At 45.7% G+C, this 25,933-nt stretch overlaps 1 protein-coding gene across 4 annotated transcripts in view; it reads right to left on the bottom strand.

Annotated features, from left to right (window-relative positions):
- PHACTR3 (phosphatase and actin regulator 3) overlaps positions 1-25,933 on the bottom strand; it is a 100,913-nt gene that overhangs the window by 30,329 nt on the left and 44,651 nt on the right. For 3 of the 4 annotated variants that reach the window (XM_066199023.1, XM_066199026.1, XM_066199025.1), the window contains exons 2-7: positions 18,476-18,637; positions 17,542-17,619; positions 12,587-12,769; positions 7,915-8,118; positions 3,910-4,174; positions 2,696-2,943 (exon numbers count right to left, since the gene is read on the bottom strand). In XM_066199023.1, coding sequence (XP_066055120.1) covers positions 2,696-2,943; positions 3,910-4,174; positions 7,915-8,118; positions 12,587-12,769; positions 17,542-17,619; positions 18,476-18,637 — 1,140 coding nt within the window. The remainder of the gene's footprint in view (positions 1-2,695; positions 2,944-3,909; positions 4,175-7,914; positions 8,119-12,586; positions 12,770-17,541; positions 17,620-18,475; positions 18,638-25,933) is intronic. The other variant, XM_066199024.1, reaches the window with a different exon arrangement.

Here is a 25,933-nt window from a genome sequence, read left to right as displayed (position 1 = left end):
CAGGGTTTCTCAAGCCTCCACCACGCTGGGAGTGGGTGCAGGGGAGGAACCAACAGAATTCCTGTCGGAAACAACCTGAAGGAAGGGCTAAAAAAACTCCTGGGTATCCCTGCACACGTTCCCAGTTTTACCTGAGTATTTTAAGGAGGTCGTAAGAGGAATTTGGCCATGTCAGGAGGTTTCTGCACATGGACAAGGAGCTCTGTGTGTTCACGGGAGCTGCAGCACTGGCCAGTGCAGAGTGTCCCAGGGCAGGGCACCTTGGGGGCATGGAAAGTGATATAATCTATCGGATTTTTGTCATTGACTTTAAAGGAATTCGGGTCAAAATCCTAATTAACAGTGTCAGCTCCCCCTGTCAATCAAAGGTGGACTGTTCATAATGAAACATAATTTACCAGAACAGGTTAAAATGCAAGTATACATGCAAAATCTAAACATTAAAAGAGAATAAGTGCACATGAATAAAACAAAACTAGAGAACAAAGAGGAAATAAAGCCCCAAGGTATTCTTCCCCACATCAATTTTCAGAACCCTGAGGCAAATTCCTTCCTGATCACCACCTCAGTAAAAACTGAACCCGCAAATACCCTTATTTAAGTATTCTTTTTCTAAGGGTTCTTTTTCTTGGTCAGTCTTGCACATTCAGTGCCAGCCTGCCCCCTGACCATCTATCTCAGGCAGGATCTTGGCTGGATTGTTTGTGATTTATCACACCTCAGCTAGGTCAACAAGAAATGCTGGGGAAATTCACACCCTTTTCATGTTCGGACTGCAGGTTCCTGCAAAAACTTCCTGGTTTAATTCAGTCGAATCGTGACATTTAATTTCCTGTATGTTTCCTGTTCTTTTTATCATCATTTTAGTCACTTCTGTAGTCACCGTTCTGTCAATCAAAAAGCAAATCCTAACATGCCTGATGCTGGGTAGACCTCGATTGCACCAGTTATCAGTTGTGGGTGACATTCTAATAACTTTGGGTTTTAAGCTCTTCTTGCCTTGCGTTTTCAGAGGTTTCAACTAATGATTTATTGAGTAGGAATGGAAAAACCAAGGCACAATTCCTGGCTTTTTCCAGAGTTCTGTGACCTGTGTGTACCTCCCTGTAGCCACAGGGCTGTGGCACTGTGCCCTGCCGTGGTGGCAGTGGCAGAGCAGGTGACTTCCTAAGGCAGCACAGGGATTGTAAAGCAGCTGGGGATTAATGGATAGTTTTACTCCCCGACTTGGAAACCAGCCCAGATTTCCTCAAAGTAGAAGGAATCTGGAGATGTTCAGGGAATTGTTCTGGTGCTGTTCCTGTCCCTACTGCACCTCTGGAATGTGCAGGGTGCACTTGAGGGAATTCTGGCACTGGCAGTGCCTCCACACCAGGAATGCCTTGGGAATATCCCAGCTTGCTCTAACTGGACTTCAGTCTCAGAGCTCAGCACCCTCTGTGCCCAGCAGCGCTGTCGCTGCAGCCACAATAATGCCAAAGTATCTTTACAACAGGTCTGTTTTTTCTCAGTTGGCCTCAGCCCTCCTCAGTACACCGCCACTGTCCTTCAACTGCAGGAACTTTCCAAAACTCAAGCACTTATTGTGGAAAGCCCAGAGCTGCTTCTAGATATCACTTGTACAATAACCAGCGCCCTCCTATCATCATAATAATGAATAATTATTTGTTAAATATGGAGAGATTCACGTTCAATAGTTAAATATTCAATTTTGGTTTTGCTTGTAGGGAATAATGTGTTTTTTTTGTCTGGCTGCCTCTAGCTCTTAGAATTTTTATCATAAGAGGCCACTTTTACAAACATTGCCAGAAAAAAAAAAATAGACCTTTAAGGGTGTTTTTTGTGTTTTAAGCTATCCTTAAATGCACAGCAGTTAGGCAAGGCACTCTTTTCTCTTGCCTTACCTCAGGAGTCTGTTCTGTTACTTGGTGTCTTAAGACACAGCAGCAGAACTCATGTCCTGTCTGCTGGCTCATGCTTCCAAAGACACCTTTTAAAATTCATCTTTCATCTGCTATAACAATTATTTCTTGATAAATTGTTCTCTGCCTTCCTTCTTTTAATGCATTCATGAGGAGAGTGAAGGATTCATTTCAGATTGAATCTGTCTTGCTAACATGGAAAACATTAAAACCTTGAATGACAAATTTTCTAATGAGAGCTGAATATTTTGCCAAAGCTCACTTGAATAATTGCACAGGATTATAAAATGCATTCCCCATATGTCTCAAGAAGAGGTAAAATGGGCCAAACGGAGAGAAACTTTATTCTTTAAGATATTTTCTCTCCATGTTTGTCCTTCCTAGATTGGTTGGTCTGTCACTTTTCCATGTTCAATCACCACATGGAAAAATAGCCCTGAAATTCCAAAACACAGCCAGCATTGGCCCTGGGTGTACAGAAGGCTCTGGCTGCTCACAGTGGGATGTCTGGGAGTGCTGCTGTTCATACAGAGCAGCCCAAGGGTGCACCAGTAACTGAGAGGGGAAAGCACAGTGACACATCTCCGTGTGCACTGCCTGGAGGACAATCACCATCACTGTGATTCCAATTTAACTTCAGCTTTTCACCAGGGTTCCTTCAAAAAGCTGGTGTGACAGTAGAGGAATTTATCCTCCTCAATATTCTCTGCTGCCTTTAGAGCATTCCCTTCGGTTGTGAGAGACTATCTTTGTCATACAGTGACTTTGCTTACCAGAAATAACAGAATCATTCAAAACTTCCTCATCCTGATAAAAAACAGACTCTTCCTTGAGCTCTGAGTTCATGATCATGTTTTCTTTGTTCTCATCTGACTCTTTAACTGAGTTCCTCTTGTTTTCTGAGTCACTGCCATAACCCAGCGAGTTCTCCTTCTCTTTGTTGCGCTCCATGCTCGACGTTCTCGAGGGACGGACATCCACTCTTTTTTTTGGAGAGCCTTTGCTTTCTCTTCCGTGGAAGCTGTGGGTGGAAGATGCACAGTCCAGATTTTACAAAGACTGTTTTATTGCTGCAGTAGAAAATTGCATGAGAATGAGAAAAACGTCCTGTAGCTTATAAAGGGCAGGGCAGGGAGTTCAGCATGGACCAGCACAGGATGGCATTTTCAAGTGGAGCATGGCTAATGTGGATCTACTTTCCTGTCTCTGCCATCAAAATAAGACATGGAGGGGTGGTGAATAATGTTTTTCTTTGATTTATGGTCACGAGATACACTGCAGTGATTAGAAACCCCCACAACAACACGTCCTTGTAATGTAAAACATGCATGGCATGAAATATGACCATTCATATGATATTGCATGATCATGACAAAGGTTTAACAGGGCCTGGAAATGACATGTGAATCTGTTCCCTGGGGCAGTAGTTGTCAGAGAACTGAGAAATGATCCCAACTTCAGTCCAAAGCTCTGGGATGGCAAAGGTTATCTCTGTCCCCCTCTGATACACAGGAGGGCTTATAATGAAACCCGGATAAAGCACCCAAAGTACTCTCAGAAAAACATTTGTATTAAAAACGGATCTTGTATGCGCTCCTGTGTCAGCCAAGGGACACAGAAATTGCAGCATTTCTCATGTGTAGAGTACTTGGAGCAGGATGTGCCTTTGCTACTCTAAGTTGGTATCTTGTGGGGAAGATTTACTTTTGCAGTAGATCAAGGACTGTCACCCGATTCTACCCGTTTGAAAACCTACTCGTGTGCCACAGCAGCCTCCTCAGAAAGGAAGAACATACAACAAAGTAGCTGCCAAATCAAGCACTTTAACCAGGGATGTTTGTTCCAAGCAGTGACATCACGAGGAAGGCCAACCCAAGCTGTAGCAGCAATTAAAGCTCTAACAACAGGATAGGAACATTTTCCAAGAAGAATGATGTGGTGGGATGAGTGTCCTCATGCAGCCCTGGAGCCTGGAGGCTGTAGGTACCTGTCCTGCCGGTGTTTGGTGGCCAGAGCCCTGTGGAGTTCTTCAATGACTCTGCTGGGAGGTAAAGGCAGATGAACGGCAGCCAGGTGAGGGGAACCGGTGGGCGTTGTTACCTGGCCTCTCCCATGGGGCTCTGAGCTTTTCTGGCCAGAGGGGTGGAAGTGGGCAGCTTGTCCTGAGATTTGGGAGGAACCGACAATGACATAGTTCTTCAGGATGGTGGAAGGAGGAGATTTCATGGCTGGATCGTCCATTTCACTTCCTGCTGTCAAAACACAAGAGGGGAAGGGGTTGTGCAATGCTGTTTGTTTGTTTGTTTTGTTTTTTGTTTTGTTTCGTTTTGTTTTGTTTTGTGCACAGAGTCTGCACTGAAATTAATTTGTTGTATTGAACAGAGGATAAATGGTGGTGTTTTGCTCCTGCTGTGAGGTAACTGGCTGAGTAACTGAGTTCAAAAGGCTTTTGCTGCACCGCTCCAGATCTTCAATCTAGCAAAACAGATGCCTCTCTCACTTCCCCTCTTCCTCACAGGATCAGATTCTCCTTTTTCCCAGCCCACCACTGCATTTGTGCTTGCGCACACTGTTGCTCCTAAGCACCAAAGGCTTGGGCTGTGGTGGCTTTCCAATCCAGCGTTTTCTCTGCTGGACTCTGCAGACTGTATTAAAATTTATGCCCTGTGGTTCTGAGTCTGGACAAAATGTACCAGTGTCTATTAGCTGCTCCTCTGTGATTGCTGCACAGCCCAGACCTCTGTCTTTCATATGCCCGTGGAGAAAATGCCAAAACCATTATAATATGAGGATAATGTTTGCATAACAAAACTTGCCAAATGACATCCAAATGAAAGATGGGGCACTAACAAGAAAAGTAGGGTTGGGCAATCTAATCTCTTTTTAGCCCCAGATCCAGCTATTTTCTATGCAATATAGACCTTTTACCTGAAATCAGAGTTATGCTTTTAGACTGGTTTATACATTTCCTAGCACTGGAGTCTGAAGCACAGTGGACATTTCCCTGGTTGCAAATTTGGTGGCTTCACACAATATCCTTTAGCATAACTGAACATCTGACCTGAAAAAGATGCTGATTAGTTTTTCTCTTCTGCGGTCCTCTTCCCCTTTCCCTGTCTCCTATATCCCAAGCCTCTGACATATGGAATTGTTTACACCAGCAGCTCGGGCTGGGTGGATAAAGGCGTTGCGAGTGCCTCATCCCAGAGTATTTCTTGTCCCTTGTTGCCACCTAGTGCTTCACACAGGAATTTAAACTGGCACAGCTGGCGCAGCTTTGGTACAAACATGTTGCCACAGGTAATTTTTCCTTTCTTTTCTCTTACATTTGAGATAAATCCTTCAATTCATAGCAGAGAAAAACTTTTGCTTAGGCCAGGATTAGCCTGAAGTAGTCCTGTAACAAGGATCTGGTTCCAGTTAGCAAGGTAACTTGGTAGAAAACTGGAGAGGGCAAAAAATATGAACTTCAGCTATGAAATATCTCCTCTCAGCATCCTGCATAGGGGTTACCAAAAACATGTGCTTTCTTAAGTTTATTTAAGAAGAACTCCTGAAATCGTAAGCACTGAAAATCTGAGTGTGGCAACACAAAGCCTGGTCCCTTTTTGTGTTAGTGGGGTGACAAGGAGAGCATCCTTCAATGAGGAGAGCTGCATCCACAACAAAATCTCTCTTTTTCTAAGGAAGGTCTAACATTACTTTTTTCATCTCTGGAGGGTGTTTGTGCATATTTGTGTCCCTCCAGGCCAGAACCCTTAGCAATGGCTTTGTTCATTTCTATGCAGACAGGAGACAGGGTTCAAGCTGGCCCAGAACTTACCCTGTTTAAAATCTGGAAAGTCTGAAAGCTCAGAGGCATTGCTCCAAGAGTCAGAGTGCCTGATGTGCAATGTCTGAGACATCTTCCCATCCTGCAGCTGCTCCTGCACTGATCAGAGTGGCTGCTCCAGCCAGGAGACAGCCAGGCTCTGCTGAGCAAAGATGGGGTTTGGTACCCAGGGGTGGTTTGATTCTGTGCTGCTGTGGAGATGGACAGAGCACATTCATGATCAGTTGTTGCCCACTGACTCATGGCCTGAGGGGATGGACAGAACCACCTCCTGAGCCAATTTATCCTCTGCACAGGGAGACAGTGTCTGTTTCCTCAGAGCAAGAGCCAGGGTTCAGCTCAACCCTAAAGCAGGAAAACAGAAGACTGTGTTTTGTCTTTACACCAGCTTGTTCCTGGAACGGGTCAAGGGCCAATTTCATCCTCATTGCAGCTTTGGACAATATTGAGAATTTCCTAAGATCACACCTTCCTGTCCTAATGACAGATGTTCAGTGAATAATCTTGCAAAGTGATGTCTTGGCACCTTGCCCTGTTCCTCCTCTCTCTGATTAATCGGTGCTTGAGTTACTCCTCACTCCTCTGCTGACAGCATCCCTGGCATTGTTAAGGGGCGGGGAACTAAACACAAAAGAGCTTTTCAACCTCTTCATCTTCCTTTTCTTTCATAATCGCCCTTTCTCTCTCCCTACACTTTTGTATTTCCTCTCACTCACTGATGGTATTTGTTTAATTTTAACTTAGCACTGCCCCCACATCCCCACAAAAATAAATATGTATAATCACTACTGGAAAAGGGTCTAGAGTTACTGGAGTCATTGAGAAAATTGAAAGTTGTTCTTTGTGGAAGATGTGAATGAGAATTAAATGCCAAAACTCAAAATATCTCAGATGCTTCAGGAAATACTTGGGTTAAGCAGCAAAATATCTGAACTTTGAATGCTCTGAAGTGCTTGGTGGAGGTGAAATCTCTATACCCTGGGTGGGTCAGGTTTCCAAATAGATCTTGTGCCAAGCAGGGCCTTCTCCTCAGCTGAGCAAAGGCACAGGGGGCTGCCTGGTCCTGTTGCAGGGTGGAAGGGGAGGCTCGAGCCTCACCCATAGCACAGGACAGTGAGATAACCTGAACAGCTGCTCCTGAGGAGCCCTAAAACACCAGTTTGAATCCAGCTCCCACTTGAGTTATTACCGCTTTTAAGCACAGACAAAGTATGAATTGTTTCCATGGGAAACAAATACTTGTAATTTTCTTCAAAGAGACTGAAAACCTTTATATTTTCTATAAGCCCCAGTGGTCAGGTCACAGAGCCCCTCTGATGTTTTGTTTCCTGGTGACTTTGAAAACCCTGCTCATTGTGCCAGATGATGAGTGTGGATGCAAATCAGGGCTCACATAATGGCTGTCATTTAAAAGTCTAAATATCCAACAGGTCTGACATTTAGACGTCAGGACTTGATTCTCATTTGCAATAAGGCCCTTTAAACTGCTTTTACCATATGTATAGGCCCTGAAATTGGAATCAGCTAAAATCATTCTCATTTTAGCACCCTTTCTGCAGTGCCAGAATGTTGAGAAATGTAACAACATTGGCAATACATTAGAAAATCAGGCCCAGGGGAATTGCTTTTGGAAACGTTCAGTGAAGTCTGGCACAGAGGATTGCCAGGTGTATCACTTGTGTGTTCTGTTAACCAGAGCAGATTTCAGAGCTCTAGGTTAGACCCGCCCTAGAGAGCAAACCCTTCAGACAGAAACCTCTGCAGAACCTTTGACCTGAACCAGATTTTGGCTGCTGTCCTGCTCTCTAGTGGGAGTCCAGGTAATGAAAACATTTAAATCTTCCTTGTGTTTTATGGCATTTCGATATGAGCATGGGATTCAGCAGATGTTTGCAGTCGCTTTGATTTGTTTTACGTGTGTTTAGTGCTATAGACTCACAACAAATAATCCCCTGAGAGGTTCAGATAAATATGTGAAGTACAAAGATCAGTGCGTTATTATCAGGCAACCAGACATGGTTACTGCTCACTCAGTATAACTGGCCTGATTCTCAGCAGTTTGGGGCTTAAAACCAGACATGAGAAAAGGGTTTGATAGTGCTGTGGAGGTGAACAACACATCAAGGATGGGGGAATCTTTACTGAGCAGTGATGACTGACCTGTTATGCTCTTGGTGATTTTGGAGATTGCCTTAGGTGGTGGAGCTGGGAGCAATGGAGGGCTGGGAAGCTGTGCTGGGTTTCTTTCTGTCTGCTTCTGGGGGGAATCTGTGGATTCAGGTACAAGTAAGGCTTGTGGACTGTCTTCAGATGCTGGCAGGCTGGCATCCTCCAATTCTTCCGTGGGTGCTGAAGGTTTCTTGGCTAGTCGAAAGATAAGTAAAATTAATGGAACATGAAGTTAATAATGATAGGCCAGGGGACAATGCCAGGAACATTCAGAAAAACTGAACACATGGCATACTGCTAGAAATGCTTCTTTTCCATAGTGAAAGGACTCTGTGAAACAACCAACCAGCCAGGGCAGGTGAAGAATAAAACAACGTTCGAGGATATTGAGGAACTGTTAGTTTTGTTGTTCCTGAGAAAACTGCTGAGCTTCCTTTACTTCCCTAAAGCTTTTTTTTCCTTTTTTTTTAATAATGAGAATAGCAAGGCAAAGCAACTTTTGAGAACTGCAATGAATTTTCTCAGAGCACACAGCTGTGGTGGCACAGTTCCTGGGTGAGTACTCTTCTGTCTAGGAATGCACAGCCAAAGGGCAAAGAATATCGAACCCAGAATATTACCTAAAAACTGACTTTCCAATAGTTGATGTGGGTGTTTATTTTCCCAATGTGATTTTTATCTCATTTAATACATGATTTCAACTTGCTTCCTGAGTCTTCTTTTACTGTACCTGACTCCAGAGCTGTTGAGCATTTCCTGAGGTTAAAGTTGATAACCAAAAAGAACCTGCCACAAAAAAGCTTTGCTGTTGGATCTGAGCAGTTAGAGTGGAACGGGGAATTGGTGAAGCACTTAAGAAAAGAAATCAGTCTCCAAAGCCCTAGTTTGAGCTGGTGAAGCACTGCTCATTTCAGGATTGTCTCTGCAAGGATGGCAAAAGCACTTAGCTGTGAAAGTTAGTGCAGGCTGAATCACTGAGCAGTTCATCAAATTGACCAGGCTGTGATGAGGGCACAGGGGAATAGAGCCAGAAAGGCGTGAAGCTGAAGCAGGACACAGGTGGATTTTCAGTGATGAAGTCCAAAATTAGCATCCTTGAATTCTGCTCAGATACAGCTGCCCTGGCAGTGCCCAGACTCACACAGGGCCTCACTGCTGGGCTTTCACTCTGTTACATGTCCTGATCTCTGCCTTGGCAGGTGTGGGCACCCACAGAGAGCCTTGAGCCTGACTCTGATCCCAGCCATGGCCAGGCTCCCTCCAAAATACATTTCCAGCCACTCTGGGCTCAGCAGTAGCCATGAGGGTTGTTTTTCCTACCCCAGAGGGAGGGAAGCACTCATCCAAATGGGGAGATCAGTGTTTAAATCTCTCCTAAGCACAGAATAATAGAATAAATTGTGTTGGAAGGGACCTTTAAAGGTGTTTAGTCCAGTCCCCTGAAATAAGCGGGGACATTTTCAACGAGATCAAATTGCTCAGAGTCCCATCCAACCTGACCTTGAATGTTTCCAGGGACGAAGCATCCACTGCCTCTCTGGGCAGTGTGTTCCAGTGTTTCACCACCCTCACTGTAAAAAGACTCTTCCTTGTATTTAGCCGAAATCTTCCTTCTTTCAGTTTAAAAACGTTGCCCCATGTTCTATCACAACAGATGCTACCAAAAAGTTCATCCCCATCTTTTCTATAAGCTCCCTTTAAGTACTGAAAGGCTGCAACAAGATCTCCCTAGAGCCTTCTTTTCTCAGTCTGGATGACCCCAGCTCTCTCAGCTGCCCTCTCAGGAGAGGTGCTCCATCCCTCTGATCCTTTTGGTGGCCCTCTGGACCTCCAACAGGTCCATGTCTTCCTGTGCTGAGGATCCAGAACTGGGGTCATGCAGAACATGAGAGAGGTCCAAACTCCTGAGGAAATCCCACTCCTTTTGTCACTCTGGATTGTCTAAGCAGAGTTCCTTTCCCTCTAAACCATTCTAGGGCATCTCCTAAAATCCCACTGCAGTGGCACACGCAGCTGCTGCCTCATGAATCTTTTCTTGGCTCAGTTTTGTGTCTCGTTGGGAATTCAAACTCTCTGTATTAATGAACATTCAGCAGCTTCATGCTCACAGTGCGTGGGGAGGCACCAAGGCACTCAGGCAGTTGGAAACAATAGCATTGGCACGATAATGGCATTTAATTTGTTGACAAACAGATTAATGAGTGTGCCTAGAAGGGGAGGGATGAGTATTTATCATTCAAAAGAGACAGGAAAGAATAAATATGCATCATTAACAGGAGTTCTTGTGAAATTCGTCATGACAGGAAAGCTGCGGTATGGGAGAGTTATGTGAATTATAGAAGGAAATACATATTTTTTTAAATGTACTTCTAGGGAAATGCTTTGTTCCAGGGTGACATCACTTGGGTGTTTGTGCACAGGAAGGGAGGAAGGGAAAAATAGATCACTAATGGGTTACATTATAGAAAGATCAAGAGCCCCAGTAGATGTTGGGTGCTTGAGAGGGAAATCAGTGAGATTGGATTGCATTCCCCTGAGAGGAGCAATGCTTTCTCTGGTAGTAGCTCCCCTGGAATCAGTGGCTGTCCCTGGGACAGGAAGGGCTGCTTGGCACAGCAGAGGAGCAGCCACAGTGGCACCTCTGCTACAGAGAAGGTGGATCCCAAATGCTCCCAGCCCCAGCCAGACTTTTTTGGTCCTGAACTCCACCCTGCCCTGGGAGTGGTGTCAGGCAGACCTGAGTCTTGAGCACACAAACCCATTAACAGATTTCATACTGCAGAGTGATTATCCTGCTGAAAGTATTCCAAGTGCTCAGCACTAGACTCCTGCTGAAGCAGAGAATTATTCATGGAGTGCCACTTGTCAAAATGCCATCTCATTACCAGGTAGAAATCCTCCCCTTGGGACTGTCCCCAAGCCCACTGGCGAGGTTAGGTGGGAAAAACTGCCCTCTTTGTGCCCTGGCTGTTCTTTTTCTGTGTATTAACATGAACATGAAGTCTGCAAATTATGTTTTCTCCTCTTCCCCTCCTTGGCCTTTATCCCACATCCTCAGGATGACATAGAACACATTGGATCTAAAGCAAATCCATTAATTTTGTCTCTAGCTGGTCACTTATTCATATGAATTTCTGGAAAGACACCCACTGCATTAGGTCTTGATTGAGCCCAAGGGCAAATGTTATAAAAAACTCAACATTATCATAAACTTTGCAGCACACTCTGACAATTTTGAAGAGCTTTCCCACCCAATTAATTACTTTAGGTGCGCTCACTAGAGACAGGAATGCTGGGACATACAGACAGGGATAAATAAGCACATAAAGACTAGATCAACAATCATTATTTTGAAAGCCAGAGGCCACCAATAGGGGAGGTAGAAAGACTTCCTACAAATTGGAGTCTCTCAAACTAGGGAGACAGGAGAATGTAATCCCACTGTTATTTTTTGTGGAACCTGGGAAAATGTCACCTCAAAAAATGGAGGAAAAGAAATACAGAAGACAGGAAAGATTGTTTCAGGGAGACAATAAAAGGAACTAGGATTAGGGAAAGAGACCTAAGAAATTTGGATGATCTTGAAAGCTTCAATACATGATATTGAATACATTGTAAGGTAAATTTTAAATCACACTATGAGTTTATGCAGAGCCATAAGGTCAAATACATGACACTTTATTAGTGCTATCTTTCCATGATAGCGTGTCCCAATGGTAAGAATTAAAAGTTCAGAAAGAAATTTCATTGGTGATACAGAATTAAATGCTCTAGACTAGAGAAAGAAGAAAATAAATCTGTAATCTGGTCAAGATTCGATTTGGTTGTTGTAAGAGCAAGGAGATGAATGGGTTTTGCCTTAGATGATGATGATTTCCATTCTGAGGGTGGAAGCAGGCAGGGTGGGCTTGGGGAAAGCAGCCAGGGGCTGGGACCCCCAAGAAAGCAGGGCCTGAAGGGGTGGGACAGAGAAAAAAGGCAACCAGGGCAGATGGAGAAGATGTAAAGATTGACCAGAGGCCAGGAAGATCCATAATCACTACATGACAGCCCTCACAAACCAGGCTAAAGCATTATCTCTGCAACTTCGCATTTCTTGGTTGTCAGGAAGTGAATGGAGCCCTCCAGCTGCTGGGCTGTGCCTGGCTGCTCCAGGCCCTGGGAAGGGCTGTTGTCAAGGATGAGCTCACCGGAGGAGAGCTGCATGAAAGGAGCTTGGTTTAGCTGATCCTGGTATCGAGCCTCACTGGTGTTCGCAGCATTCTGGCGACAGAGTGATGGTATGGACAGTGCGGGCTGTGTATTGACATTGTTCTCCTGAGCCAGGATTAATAAATTCAGGCTTGGCACAGAAGTTTAAAAAAATCTTTTTAAGAGAAGCTAATTTCATCTTCACAGCAGCCACTACTGATACCAAAGGGGCACCATGCCAAGACTGGATCATCTCATAATTCAACTAATCCCATCATGCCAAGCTTTGTGTAGTTCCTCAGCTTGGTAGAAGTCTCAAAAATCACTGCTCTTAAGTACCAATTGCTAATCTTGTGTGGCGCTGAGCTGAACAAGGTGCTTTGACCCTCTAATGCCCTGACATACTCGACTCCTCAGCAGAAATACTTTTATAACACTTCATAGTTTTATGAAAACGTTTTATATCCAGTACCTGCATCTTCTTTCAGCTCATCCAGGTGCAGCTCCTCACCAAAGGAGGTCACATTGGTTGTGGCTGCTGCTGTGTTCTCCTGCTGCTCCTCCTCTGAGGGGAGTGCCTGGCACACGGCTGCCGGCGCCTCGCTCTGCGCCGCCCTCGTGGCATCGTCACCAGTGCAGGCTTTGCCTTCAGCATCTGAAACAACAAAGCCTTTCATCTGAGCTAAACCACGAGCAGTGAAAGCTGAGGCCCTCCTGCTATCCTCTTGAGAAGAGAGAGTCCCAAAGCTCCTCATGCTCAGGGGACTGAGACTTCTCTTAGAGCAGCACCTGATCTCTGTGGTAACCACCTGTAACGTAAATCCTGTGGACACCAGCCCACCTGGACACAAAAACTTACTCAGTTTTCTCAAGGAAGCACCCATTTCTGTGGGCATCCAGCTGCCTCAGCAAATGGCCGCTGTGCTCTGGAAGCAGCTGCCGCATGGGAGATGAGCAATGGGCAATCAGAAGTCTCTGGGAGAAGGCAGTTCCTTCCTTGCATGAGCAGAGCCCGTGGTGCAGCGCGTTCCCAGGTTGGTCTGACATGTCTGTGTTGTGTCAGGCTCTGTACACGACTCGCTGCCACCCAGCAATGCCAGAGGAAGGAAAGGCTGCTCATATTCCCTACCATGCTGCAGGTTTTTAGCACAGTTTTAGTTACTCAGCTTTGAAAAGTGTGTCCTGTGTGATTGAACTGATCAGAAATTCAAATCCCTCCTCATGCAGACACAGAAACTGCTCCCTTTGCTTACGCTGAAAGATTTTTGTGCCAGTGATCCCTGCAGCTGTATGCATCTTGATGACTGAAGCTTTTCTAGTATTCTCCTATTCAGGAAAGAGTCCTCAGAATACAAACTACCCTTTTACTCCCTCAGAATTTACAAGATCTGCATCACTGTTGCAAACCACAGAAAGCAATCACTTCCCTCCCTGGGCAGCTCTCTTGCTGATGGATGCTCCTGCTGTCCACCCTTCACCTCTCAGCTTGTATTTCTCAGCCCTGAACACTCCTTTCTGGAAGCTCCTGACAGGGCTGTGTTTTCTTGCAATGGTATCATTACAAGTTCCTTGAACACTGATTTAAAATAGCGAGATTCACAGTTACCTCTTTTTGATGCTATTTGGACAATCTGCAGGGTAATTTCTTGTGCTTTTGGGTGAGGGTATCAGCTTTTGGCCCAGAGATGCTGCGGAAGGGATGCAGTATTTTTGCACACTGAGCTCACTCAGTCTGCCTCATAATCACGTTTGGTGAAAAGTTACTGTTCTTAAAATAGCCCTTGCAGTAGCACAGTTGCTATGATACAGGGGAAGGGGAGGAGGAAAAAGTTCATTGCCTACATTTCAGCTCATTGTGAAGGCAGCCTGTACATTATCATCGGTGTATGAACCACTGCCCGCCTTGTTTGACAGGCAGCCCTTGCCCAGAGCTGTAAGTACAGATGAACCTGGTCACAAAGGGGAGAAACATCGAGGGGGGAGCTCCCTAAATGTGTTCAAGGTAACTCTGCTCTGCACATTTCTCACATCCTCAGGAAAGGCTGTGCCACAATGGAGCTGCAGCCAGAGGCAGGGCTCCTTCAGATCCCGGCCTGTGGAAGGGCAGTGACTAATGGAGGGGTGACAGGCAGGAGATGTTCCTGCTGGAGGACTCCTGAGACTCACAACAGCCGTGATCTTGGGCAGGAATGATCAGCTCGTGCTTAGATCAAAGTGGGTGTGCTGCTTTGGGTGCCAGTGGCCCCAACACTGTATTGTAGACATGGTCTGGGGACAGGACCTTAGATCCACAGGGAAGGAAAACACCAGTCCTCAGCATTCTGAGGAGCAGGGCTGTGATTTTGCTGGGAATTAACCCTGCTGTGTTCCAGACCTGCAGCATGGAATCTCTCGGGATTAGGCTGGTTTCTCAGAGTGAAGCTGCATTTCAGGAGTTTTCCAGGAGCAGGTTGGCATCTGCCCTGTGTGAGCAGAGCCAGAGAGGACAAAAGGGGACAGACATGGCTCAGGCCACGCGGTGAATGGCAGCCAGGACTGGGGGTTGTGTGAGGAGAAAGGGCGACGTGACCTGCCAGGGTGACACATCACCCACAAAAGAACAGTGCAACTCCACGCTGGGCTGCTTCCAGAGCTCTGCAGATCCTGCCTCAGCCCTGTGGAGAGCTCAGAGCCACTACCAGAGCCACTGCCAGGGCCACTGCCAGGGCCACTGCCAAGGGCACTGCCAGGGACACTGCCAAGGGCACTGCCAGGGACACTGCCAGGGCCACTGCCAGGGACACTGCCAAGGGCACTGCCAGGGACACTGCCAAGGGCACTGCCAGGGACACTGCCAGGGCCACTGCCAGGGACACTGCCAAGGGCACTGCCAGGGACACTGCCAGGGCCACTGCCAGGGACACCGCCAGGGACACTGCCAGGGACACTGCCAGGGACACTGCCAGGGACAGTGCCAGGGACACTGCCAGGGACACTGCCAAGGGCACTGCCAGGGACACTGCCAGGGACAGTGCCAGGGACACTGCCAAGGACACTGCCAGGGACACTGCCAGGGACACTGCCAGGGACACTGCCAGGGCCACTGCCAGGGACACTGCCAAGGGCACTGCCAAGGGCACTGCCAGGGACACTGCCAGGGCCACTGCCAGGGACACTGCCAAGGGCACTGCCAAGGGCACTGCCAGGGACACTGCCAAGGGCACTGCCAGGGACACTGCCAGGGACACTGCCAGGGACACTGCCAGGGACACTGCCAGGGCCACTGCCAGGGACACTGCCAAGGGCACTGCCAAGGGCACTGCCAGGGACACTGCCAAGGGCACTGCCAGGGACACTGCCAGGGCCACTGCCAGGGCCACTGCCAGGGACACTGCCAGGGACACTGCCAGGGACACTGCCAGGGCCACTGCCAGGGACACTGCCAGGGACACTGCCAGTCACTGCTGACAGGCCTTGTTCTGGCTCTGAGTGGCACCTACTGCAAATGCATGAGGCTTCTCAGGCTGCAGCATCATTCCAGCTGGGTTATTTATGAAAGTGAGCAGGATTCAGCTTCCTGGAAGTGGAGAAGAGCCTGATGGAATAGAGGGATTTGAGGATTTACTGTAGTCTTTTAGCAGAGTGTTGCTGCTTTGACAATTGCAACTTAACTGCGTGAACGAGGACTTAGCCTTGAAACTGCTGCCACTTCAGCTCAGTCCAAGTAGGGCACTAATCATTTACTGGGAATTATTTGGGTCAATTTTTTTTATTCCAGTTAATAAGCTGCTTCTACTAATATAATAAAATAACCCTGGAGATTCACAACACTCTGCAAAGAAAAATAACTTGCAGGCAGCTGCAATGTCCTTCAGCTGACTGTGATCCATTCTTCCCTTTCTGGACACAGGGAGGCACTGGCAATTTGTGTGATGTCTATAGGAGCTCCAGGCAACTTTCCTGCAGACGGGTAAGCAGTCTTTGCAGCTGTCTAGTTAAAAGCACAGCTTGTCCTCACACCTCACAGGACTATATTTATTTAAATGATTTTAATTTTGTTAAAATGATCTTGCTACTTGGCATCACCTTTTCCTCCCAACCGTTCTTTATGTGTGCAAGACGTTTATTGATGCTTCATTATTACCTCTTAATGTGCTCTACAGAAGTTCTATTTTACTGTTTTTTTGCAGAGCTGGGGAAATGCATGTCTTCAAATTAACGGATTATAGGGAACTTTTCTGCTCCTAGAGACCATGTATATACAGTAATGCTAATGCTAATAGGGCAATTAATTATCTAGAATAAGGAGAGAAACAAAGACTTCAATGGACAGGAATTAAAAATGAGCTTTCTAAGAACTTCCATTTTAGAATAAATAGATGATTTGATAGATTATTTAATATAAAACTAAAAATATATCCAGCAGAATAATATTAATATTGCTTTACTCCCATGGGGGGAAAAATCTGGTTTAAAATGCTCTTTTCCTGACTCTTCAGTTGCTCAGTTTCACTCCAGCATGGCATTACTGAGTATTGTCCCAGGGGTTATTTACAGGCATGGCATTTGTTTTATACAAAAGAAACTCAATTACTACTTTCAAAGAACATAACTTCTATCTGTGAGATTAATCAAACTCAAAAGGCCAGTCCTCTTTCATGACAGTTCTTTCTGCTATGATGTTTTCAAAGTAAAGATGGATTTGCGGGGTTTATCTCTGTTTGGGTGGAAATGGCAATTGGGATGTTGTCCATAACATTGGGAGCTCAGTTAATCTCACAAAACAGTCACCCAGATCTGTGTCTCCCTTGAGCATCTGTCTGGGCTTTGGAGCCCAAGAACCATGTCGTTTGTGAGTGTTTCTGACTCTTTATCATCTTTCCTTCCATGACTTCTGGTTTGTACTCGGGAAAGCTTTAAAATGACTCTATAAATTCTACACTTTTCCGTGGGAATGAAAAGCAGGCACACTGGTAACATGTTACATCACAAACTTGGTTTACTGGAAAAGCAGCTGAAAACATCAGATTAGGATCATTTGATGGGATTTGGATCCATAGGTTGTTCATGTTAGCTGACTGCATCTGTATGTTGAAGTTTATATTTATCCAGCTTGAGCTGGATTTCTTGGCAGAAGGACTTAGCTGGGTTTAGAGCAATTACATAAAACATACGTACCAGTTCAGGCTGCAGCACGTGTAAACCAAGGGAAGACAGAGCTGCATTCAAGATGGGAGAGCATCAAACACTAAACTACATGGATTGATTGCAGCAGGGAGGAGCCTGAAGGACAACAAGCCTTAAATTCAGACACTGAGTTTTCCTCTCTATTTGGATTGAAGGTTTTTTATTCATTTGCATGTTCACTCTGCTTTTTAAAATATCTGTTTCCTACTGTTCTGAAAGAGCCTCTGATAAAAAAAAAAAAATTAGAGAATTTTTACTTACCTTGTTCCATCATCTCCAGAAGGCCTTTCTTAATGAGTTCATCCCGTCCTTGCCGTGCTGTCATCTTCTTGTCCAGCACTGCACAAAGTAGTGACACGACACAGCACCAGTTACCAACAGAGCAGTCATGTAATGGGGTGAGAAATCAACATGGAAATTCCCTCCAGTCTCAGCTCCTGTGTGTCTGGAAAGGACTGCAAGGATTTTGTTTTGGGGAGCGTGGATTGCTCGGCTGTTTGTGCCTCTTCCTTTGTTAAAATCACCACATGTAAAGCTGAGGTTTATGATGTGAGGTGCTGTCAGATCACTCTGAGTGCAGTGTCACAGGGATTTCAGAGCCTTCCTGCTGTTTAATGTGGCACCTTGGAGCTGCCTTGGACAGTGCCCTTCACTGGGACACTCCCACAGGATACAGGAGCAAGTGGAGGGAACTGCACCATCCCATCTTAGGAAAATGCAAGTGAGCTTGTCTCCGTGCTGATCTCCTGGAACATCCCTGGAGACCAGTGAGAGGATGCTGTGCTGTGTGCTGGGCTCCTTCCCCTCAGAGACAGCTGCTTGAGGGAAGGCATTTCACATGCTGCAGCTCCCTCCTGTCACTTCTCATAACATTACTGTGACCTGTATAAACTTCACCCCAAATAAAAGGGGTGACAATACTTGGGGCCATAACTGTAGCCTGTGTGGAGAAGGGACAGCTCATGGAAAGCAGTCTGGGGGCAAGGCTTGTGCTTCACTCTCATTGTTTGACCTTTTCTGCTAAATGTAATATATTGTGTTATATGGGAAGTCAGCCTTTATGGGCCCCTCCTAGCCTTAAACATTATTAATCTGTTGAATGCTGGAATCTCTGAATTGGGTTGGGCTCAGGTCACCTTTAACATGTTCCAGGAAAGCTTGGCTGTGCAGCATCCCTCTCTTGTTCTCAGCCTACCTGCAGATGTCTGCTTTAGCTTCTCATTTTTCTTTTTTCGCCACTTCCACGGTTTGAAGATCCTGCCCAGTGTGGCCAGTTTGCTGTTCCTCCTCACTGGTGGAGTTCGAATCCCTGAGACCAAGTAGTCAGAACGCACTGCAGGGGACTGCTCCATCTCATCTGAGAGGGGAAGAGAGGAAAAAGCTGTGAGACAAAACCCCACAGAGACTGGCAAAGGGCAGGCAAAGGTGCTCAGCAAGGCAGGGGTGTCACTGTCCCCCCAAAAGCTGCAGGGAGCTGTCACAGCCTCCTGAAACGTGGAGAGCTGAGAGCTCCCCATGGCTTTAACAAGAGCAGTGGAAGTTTAACACATCTGTAAATCAGGCTCACATTGTCTCCAGTTAATCACATAAATGTAATGCTCATTTAGAAAAATGCAGACCCTTATGAAAAGCTGAGAGGAAGCGTGAGAGAGCTCAGATCCCTTCGGAATCCCCAGCTGCCAGTTCTGCTCCTGGGTCACAGGATATTGCTGCCTTTTAAATGAACTCTTCTCATGAGCTAACACAGAACACGCTGACTTTGGTGAGTTAATGCAAATCTTATGTAAAAGAAGAGTTTCTTTGATATGTGCTATGTAGGTAAAATCTCAGAACTACTATGAAAATTTATTCCTTGAGAAGGCTAAGGGGAAAATTCTTTCCCTTTTGTCCAGCCAAGCCACAGGAATTCAGAGATAATGCTTCAGCTGGAAAATCATTTTAGGTACTTTTAATAATTTTCTTTGAAAATGCACCCTGAGTTTTGCTCATAGACAAGTGTTGCATGAATCAATATCCACTGAGTATTCACAGTTGTGTGCCAGCCAGTGCCATGGAGGACAGTGGGACAGTCCCCTAAATGGGGTTATTGATGTCTTTACTGAGAATTGTATTAAAGCACCAGTACAGTAATTGTTGAAAGAGAAGCTGCCATCAGACCTGTTACAGAAATAAAAACTGAGCAACAATTTGTATTTTTTTTTTCACAACAACCAGTTACGATTTAAATCAGGAATGTGAAGCTGTGAACATGTGTACATTTCCAAGTAATTTTTCTCTGGAACAACAACATTTATCATAAATTGCTTTATGCCTGCAAGATCATACATATCCAGCATCTTCTAGGCTTGGTTTCCAAGTTAACAGGATGAAAATGCCTAAATCACAGCATGGAGGTGGGGATTTCCAAGTAAACAGGAAACAATTTTTGGAAGATTATTAAACACAGCAGGCGAATGAACACATTCCTCCTCTTCCATTTAATTTTGAAAATACTGGTAATAGAGATGAATCATTCAGCGGAGACAAACTAAAAACTTGGCTATGTGAACCATCAGAGCAGAGAAAAGCTGTAACAATTCCCCACACACATCATGCGTGCCCAGTGAAATTCTCTTTCTTTGTACTGATTTTAGAGCACCCTTTTTCTCATTCCACTGAGTTTATCTGGGGGTTTAATTTACAAGCGATTTAAAGTAATTTTTTTTTTTTTTGCCTTTGAACGTGTGGTTCCTACCCAAGGTGATATTTATAATTTACAATTTAGAGGTCAGTATTAAGCTGAGAGCAGAAAATAGCAAAGAGCCTTGCACAGAAGGAAGGCAGTAGCCTACAGACCACAGCTGGAGTGCCAAGATATTCTGCTCCTTCCCTAGCAGCGTATTCAAAAATGAGAAGTGCCACAGAAATAAGCCTTGAAGAATTAGAGCTGCTCTTGATTACAGCAATAGCAACGAGAATGGAAAATGGCAGAGTAGATCTCCTATTAATTTGCTATTATGATCACTTTAAAGCTGTAATAGAAGCCTCAGGAAATAGCATTTGGTCATTTCTTGTGACACCTCTTGAGTGGAAATAGAAATGTTCGTGAAATTAGCTCATCTCAAAAGAGCTGTAGATGAGGGTGTGAATCAGAGCCCTGTCCCTGGGAGCTGCAGTGGGGTGAGACAAGCTCAGCTCAGCTCAGCTGTCCCTGCTCCTTGCTTGTGAGACTGCACTGCTGCTCCTCCCAGGCCAGCAGTTTCTCAAGCATGGAAGTGAAGATTAAACAAGAAGCTGATTTACTGACTCTGCCATGTTCCCTTCAGGATGTAGGTCTCTGCAAAGTGGGTTAGACGTCCCCCACATGTTTTGTTTAATACTGGTAGCATGAGGTCATTTTAAGTTTTTGCCAGATAGGGGATATACAAAGAACCAGGAAATCGTTTGACCCCAAACCAGCAATGCTTATGGTCCCAGACATTCCCCTAAGAAGGAGAGATATCACAAGGACACTGAGGTTTCCCTGAGTGCCCTGTAGGAATCAGTGCTTCTGTGGTTTCCACCAGCCCTGCCAGCTGGGTTTCTTCCCTCCCTTTCTGCCCTCTTGGTTGTGGAAATGCAAGGATTTTGTGCCTTAGACTTTGGTTGCAGTTGAAACACAGGTAGAAATCCAGTGTCAAAGAAGGAATAGCATCTAAAATACATGTTCCAGAGGAGATTTCTGTGGGCTTTTTAACTTTATTAACATTTCTCATATGGTACAAGCAGTCCTCACCATATGCAGTTTCTATACTGTGCACTGGGAGAGATGGACACAAATGAAAATAGATAGAGACACAGCAAGACAGATGTCCTGAAGTCATAAATAACAAGGAAGTGGTCTCACTGGCAATGAGAATCACCGGAGAGCCCTTGGAGCACCTCATTTCCAGTCAGTTCATTTTCTCCCGGTTGTGGGTTGGCTGCTTGGGAGCTCAGAAGTTGGCAGCCCAAAAAGCAGTTCCCACACGCAGCAGTGACTACTGGAGGAGAAGGCACTCCTAAATATCAGCCAGTTCCTGCAGCCAACAAGCTGCCAAGGCTTGCCAACCCTCCAACCACTCTGTGAAACATTCAGCACATTTTTTTAATCTGCAGTCAATATTTTAATTATGCTAACTGTTCTGTGGGATAATGTGGTTATTTCTCCCAGAGCCTGACAGCCTGGGGCCAGGCCATGCAATTACACAGGGGATGTCTGCAAAATATAAACAGCCAAGAGCCAAACCATGACTCTCCGAATCAGCAGGGGGAAGCCAGCAGCAGCTTAACTCACTGTGGGATGTGGAAGGATGAGGGACAGTTGCTATCAGGGTGCACAGAGCACCAGGTTAACCCCCAGCACAGCCTGGCCCTCACTGCCCCACAAGCAGGCAATCCTCAGCCCTGTGGGACCACAGGATTTTGCTCTGGCTGAAGCTTATTGGCGGTTTATGCCAAAATCTCTTTAAATTCCTTGCCATACCCATTTGAGGGCAAAGATTTCTGTGCTGGAGCTTCAGCCCCAAAACAAACCCCTCACGTGTCACAAACTCATCACCTGCTCCGTGTGAGCCAAAGGGGTGGAAAGAGGTCGCTGTGCCCCTGATGCTGGGCAAGTTCTTCTTGCAGTGCCAGCCGGGGTAATTTCTAGTGCTCCCAAGAGTGGTGCAGTGTGAGTGGGTTAATGTCTGAGACATCCCCAGTCAGAGGAGGGGAGAGGTTCCAAAGTGACGGGCACTGCTCCGCAGTGCAGCCCTGGGCTGCAGAATCAACCAGGCAACAAAGGAGAAGCAAACAAACCATAATATTCATTACATTTGGCTCCAGGGTCTGACCCCTCAGAAAGTCTGAGCATCTGCAGCTTCTGTTTACATCAGCAGCAGTTGAGGTGAAAAACACCCCCTTGCTTTCTTCCTTAAAACATTGTGGTGCCATAAATAGAGCACTCTTCCTGCAATTCCCCTCTCTGTGGGAATTGTGCAATGATTGTGAAGGTTTTCTCCTCACAGAAGCTCTCCCATTTACACATGTCAGACCCTGCCTCCATCTCAGCCAGCCTCCCACAGAAGTGGGGCAGGTTTGCTGGGAGTTCAGTGAATTGTGTGCTGGGAGAGTGCCCTGAGCTGCCCGGAGCCCTCATTCGTACAGCAGCTGGGTCTGGTGCCGAGGTGATAACGTCTGGGTGATAACAGCACTGGGCTCTGTGAGTTGGGCTCATCTTCTCGGGTTTTTCCAGATGAGCCGGAGCCTGTAGCTGGGTGTCTGGGCTGCTGATCACAGCAACCGCAGGATGCATTCCACAGGCTGAGGAAGGGCAGCTGGGAACATCAGGGATGCAGGGCTGAGTTACACTGACCTTGCCACGCAGACGGGCTGCAGGAGACACGGGATGTCCTCCTGTGAATGCAGCAAGAAGTTTGTGGGAAAATGAAGGATGCGGAGTTGTAATGTGCTGGGAATTTTGGTAACTTAAATTCAAGGTAATGAAAGTTGTGCCTTGCGAAATCCCGTGTGTACATTGGTAGGAGAAGGACCACTGAAAAATCTGCAACCTGCAGGCAGTTTAAAAATAACACAGCAGACAAGAGCTGCAGGCAAATTTGTAAGGCAGGCGTGCTCTGTTTGCTGATGAATTGGTTTGTGATGCAGCTCTGCATGTTTTCCCCTTTACTGTCATTGCATCTCTCTCTGCAACTCACATATTGAGCTAGAAAAGGAAATAAAGGTTCCCCTTAGGTCCACTGCAGAGGGTAGAGACAGTGAGCGGAATCAAAATGACCTTTCTGGCTTTTGGGATAGAGGTGCCTTTACCACCAATAACTTTCAGTGCTGCCTGGAATTCAGGACTGCCTCTAAAACGGAGGTGAGGGAGCGGGGAGCTGAGCTTTTAAAGGGCTCCTGTGTCCCCCTGGTCACTCCCAAACCGAGTCAGCGCTTCCCTCAAGGTGCTCCTCGTCATCCAGTGAGAGGAGCCTGCAGGGCAGGGAAGGCAGAAAGGTGGTCTTGGTTTCCGAGTAAAGCTTATCCTGAGTGTTGTGAAAGGATTCGCAGCAGGAACAATCCCCCTTTTCCTTAGTTTAGCATCCTAAAAATGAAATAACTGACCACATTGCCTGAGCATGCAGGGTAGGGGTAAGTTGCTCATGTCTGGAAACCTTTGAATGCTTCTGCCTTGTGTTCCAGAGAAGCAGAATTCAAACTGAAGAACTTTTTTATCGCACCAGTTAGATGGTTCCTGTGATGGAGCTCTTCCTTGTTCTAAAAATGTTTTCTGTCACCTGCATATCTGCAGACATGCTCTCTTTCTTGACTCTCTTTGAAAGAGAACTGCAGCAGAATGTTCCAGTTTGAAGTTTCCATTTCAGTTTTTTGAACATAGAGTATTTTGATTTTTGCAATTTTGAATGACTGTTAAAAATTAGAACTGAAAATTATAAAGGAAAAAAAAAAGCTTTTTATGAACCTGAATTTTTTTTAATTTTTCAAAGACTTTGTATTTGAAGCTGGGACTGTTCCAGTATTGTTTGGGGTTGGTTTGGCAAAAACTTACACAGAATCTTTTGTAAAAGAGAAAACCTAATTCTTAACAGTTTAGATATTTAGAAAGGCAAGGTACCTGTAGTAACTGTTGAATGTAATCATGAGTTGATTTTGGGTGCACAGCTGCTTATGTGGCATGGATTGTTGCTCTGACACATCATATTTGTCACACCAATAAAACACTGAAATAAAGTAGGGGAAATTACAGGTTTGAGGTGCAAATTCAGGCATCTAACTTATCCAAATTTTTAGGCTTTATATGGTCAACGGTGTAAGAGAAAAAATGGCTTGAATTCTTCTCTCTTATTGCAGCCCTTTCTGTTCATGATTTCCCGCCGTGGATTTCATCTTTCCGAGTTTAACCTCCCAAGGAGCAGATGGAGAGTGGGCCAGGTTTATCCACATGGCATCTACGTCATTCCCTGAGTACCTTGGGGGGAAAATCTGGCACAGTAAATTTGTGCAGGCTGCAGACTCACTGAGATCCACAAAAGCAGGGTGAAAATGCAAAGATAAATAGCAGGGAAATACAGAGACAGCTCTGGGTTCAGCTTCCCCTCAGCAAAGGCTGTGCTTGGGCTCAAGTACTTTTCTTTTTGCTGGGTGATAGAAATCCTGATTCAGTTTTTATACTTCTGTGCATGAAAATGCAAGTTTGCTATGTGGTCTCCGATGTCTGAGCTTCCATTTTAACTTCAGACTCAAAGGTTTGCCATTTGTCCTTGTTCTATAATTTCCACTGCTCTTTAGTATGTTAAATTATGATTTAACATTTTTCTCTAATTGAAGGAAATAAAATAAAAACCCAAAACATAACTTGTGGGTGGTGGGTGGGGGCTGTGCTTGCCAGGGAAGTTTATTTCCATTTTGTCATGCTGAGCCTCCTTCAAAGTATTTGGATTTTAAAACCAGGTTTCCCTGACACGAATGGGGAAACAGATTATGCTTATCAAAGGAAAAAGAGCAGGGAAGTGGCAACTCCAGCTAAATCTCTTAGATAAAAATATGCTTTGTATGCTTGAGGTTTGTGATTTCTCCCATAAAATGTTCCTTTGCAAAGTTGACATATCACCTACCGGCATTACCACCAAGTGAGCCAAGGTGTAAAGAAATTAATCAGGAACCTTTCATGCTTTTGGATCATTGTGTCAAGTTCCAGCACCACTTGCTGTGATTTACAATGCACGGTGTGACATTAACAGTTCATTAGCAAAATAGGTTTGTCAGTGTTTGCATAAAGGAACCCACAACACGCCTTACCTGGGTAAGAAAGAGCACAGTAACAATAAGAAAACGAGGCTGATGAGGGATTGCTGTGTAATCACGGTTAATTCAGGTACCTAAGCCTGTACGAGGTCTTTGGAGAGAGGAAAGCTGCTTTTTGCAAGCCTCTCCCCCAGTGAGAGCTGGCTCAGGCAGCAGAGCAGCATCTCCCCAGACCCACAAAAAATCCATTCAAATAAAATACAAATCCTTTCAAAAGGGCACTGCCTCTGCAGAGGGCCGGGAGCCAGCCTGTGCCAAGTGTGTCCCTCCTGCAGCTGCAGGGGCTTTGTGCCACACGCGGTACAAATCCCCAGGGCTGGGTGGTTTCCCCCAGGCTCCTGGAGAAGATGCTGAGCTGCAGGACACGGGGAGCCAGGCCCAGCAAGCGCAGGGATGTTTTGGATGAGGCTTGCCATGCCCTCAGAGCAGCAAAGCTGTTGTCTGCACTGCAGGACCAGCCTTTCATCACCTGCAGTTGTTTAATTAGCTGTAGCCTTGCTGCAAACCTGTTGAAAGGATGTTTTTTATAGCATCCTCAGGGAGTCTGCAGACTGAAACACACCCTGGGCTGTCTCCAAGAGGCACCTTCAAATCCCTTCCTCTGCAGTTATCCCTGACAGCAGCTGCCTTTACAGGGACATGGAACACCCAGGGAAGCCAGTGGTGTAAGGGCACCGTGTTTGCCAGCAGGGACCCATCCGCTGCTTTTCCTGGGATTCATGGCCCAGCACTGACTTGTTCACAGTTTCCCCAGTTTATGGGAGTCTGTGTCTGTCAGACACACAGTCAGCTCTCACTTTACATCTATCCCAAACTTGTCTACTCAAGAATTAATCAAATCCTCATG

Source organism: Chamaea fasciata, unplaced genomic scaffold (genome assembly GCF_029207755.1).
Source record: "Chamaea fasciata isolate MVZ Bird 193981 ecotype frontalis unplaced genomic scaffold, bChaFas1.0.hap1 SCAF_17, whole genome shotgun sequence".
NCBI classification, from domain to species: Eukaryota; Metazoa; Chordata; class Aves; order Passeriformes; family Sylviidae; genus Chamaea; species Chamaea fasciata.
Note: the sequence above shows the minus strand (reverse complement) of the source record. Positions and strands in the feature narration are given on the sequence as shown.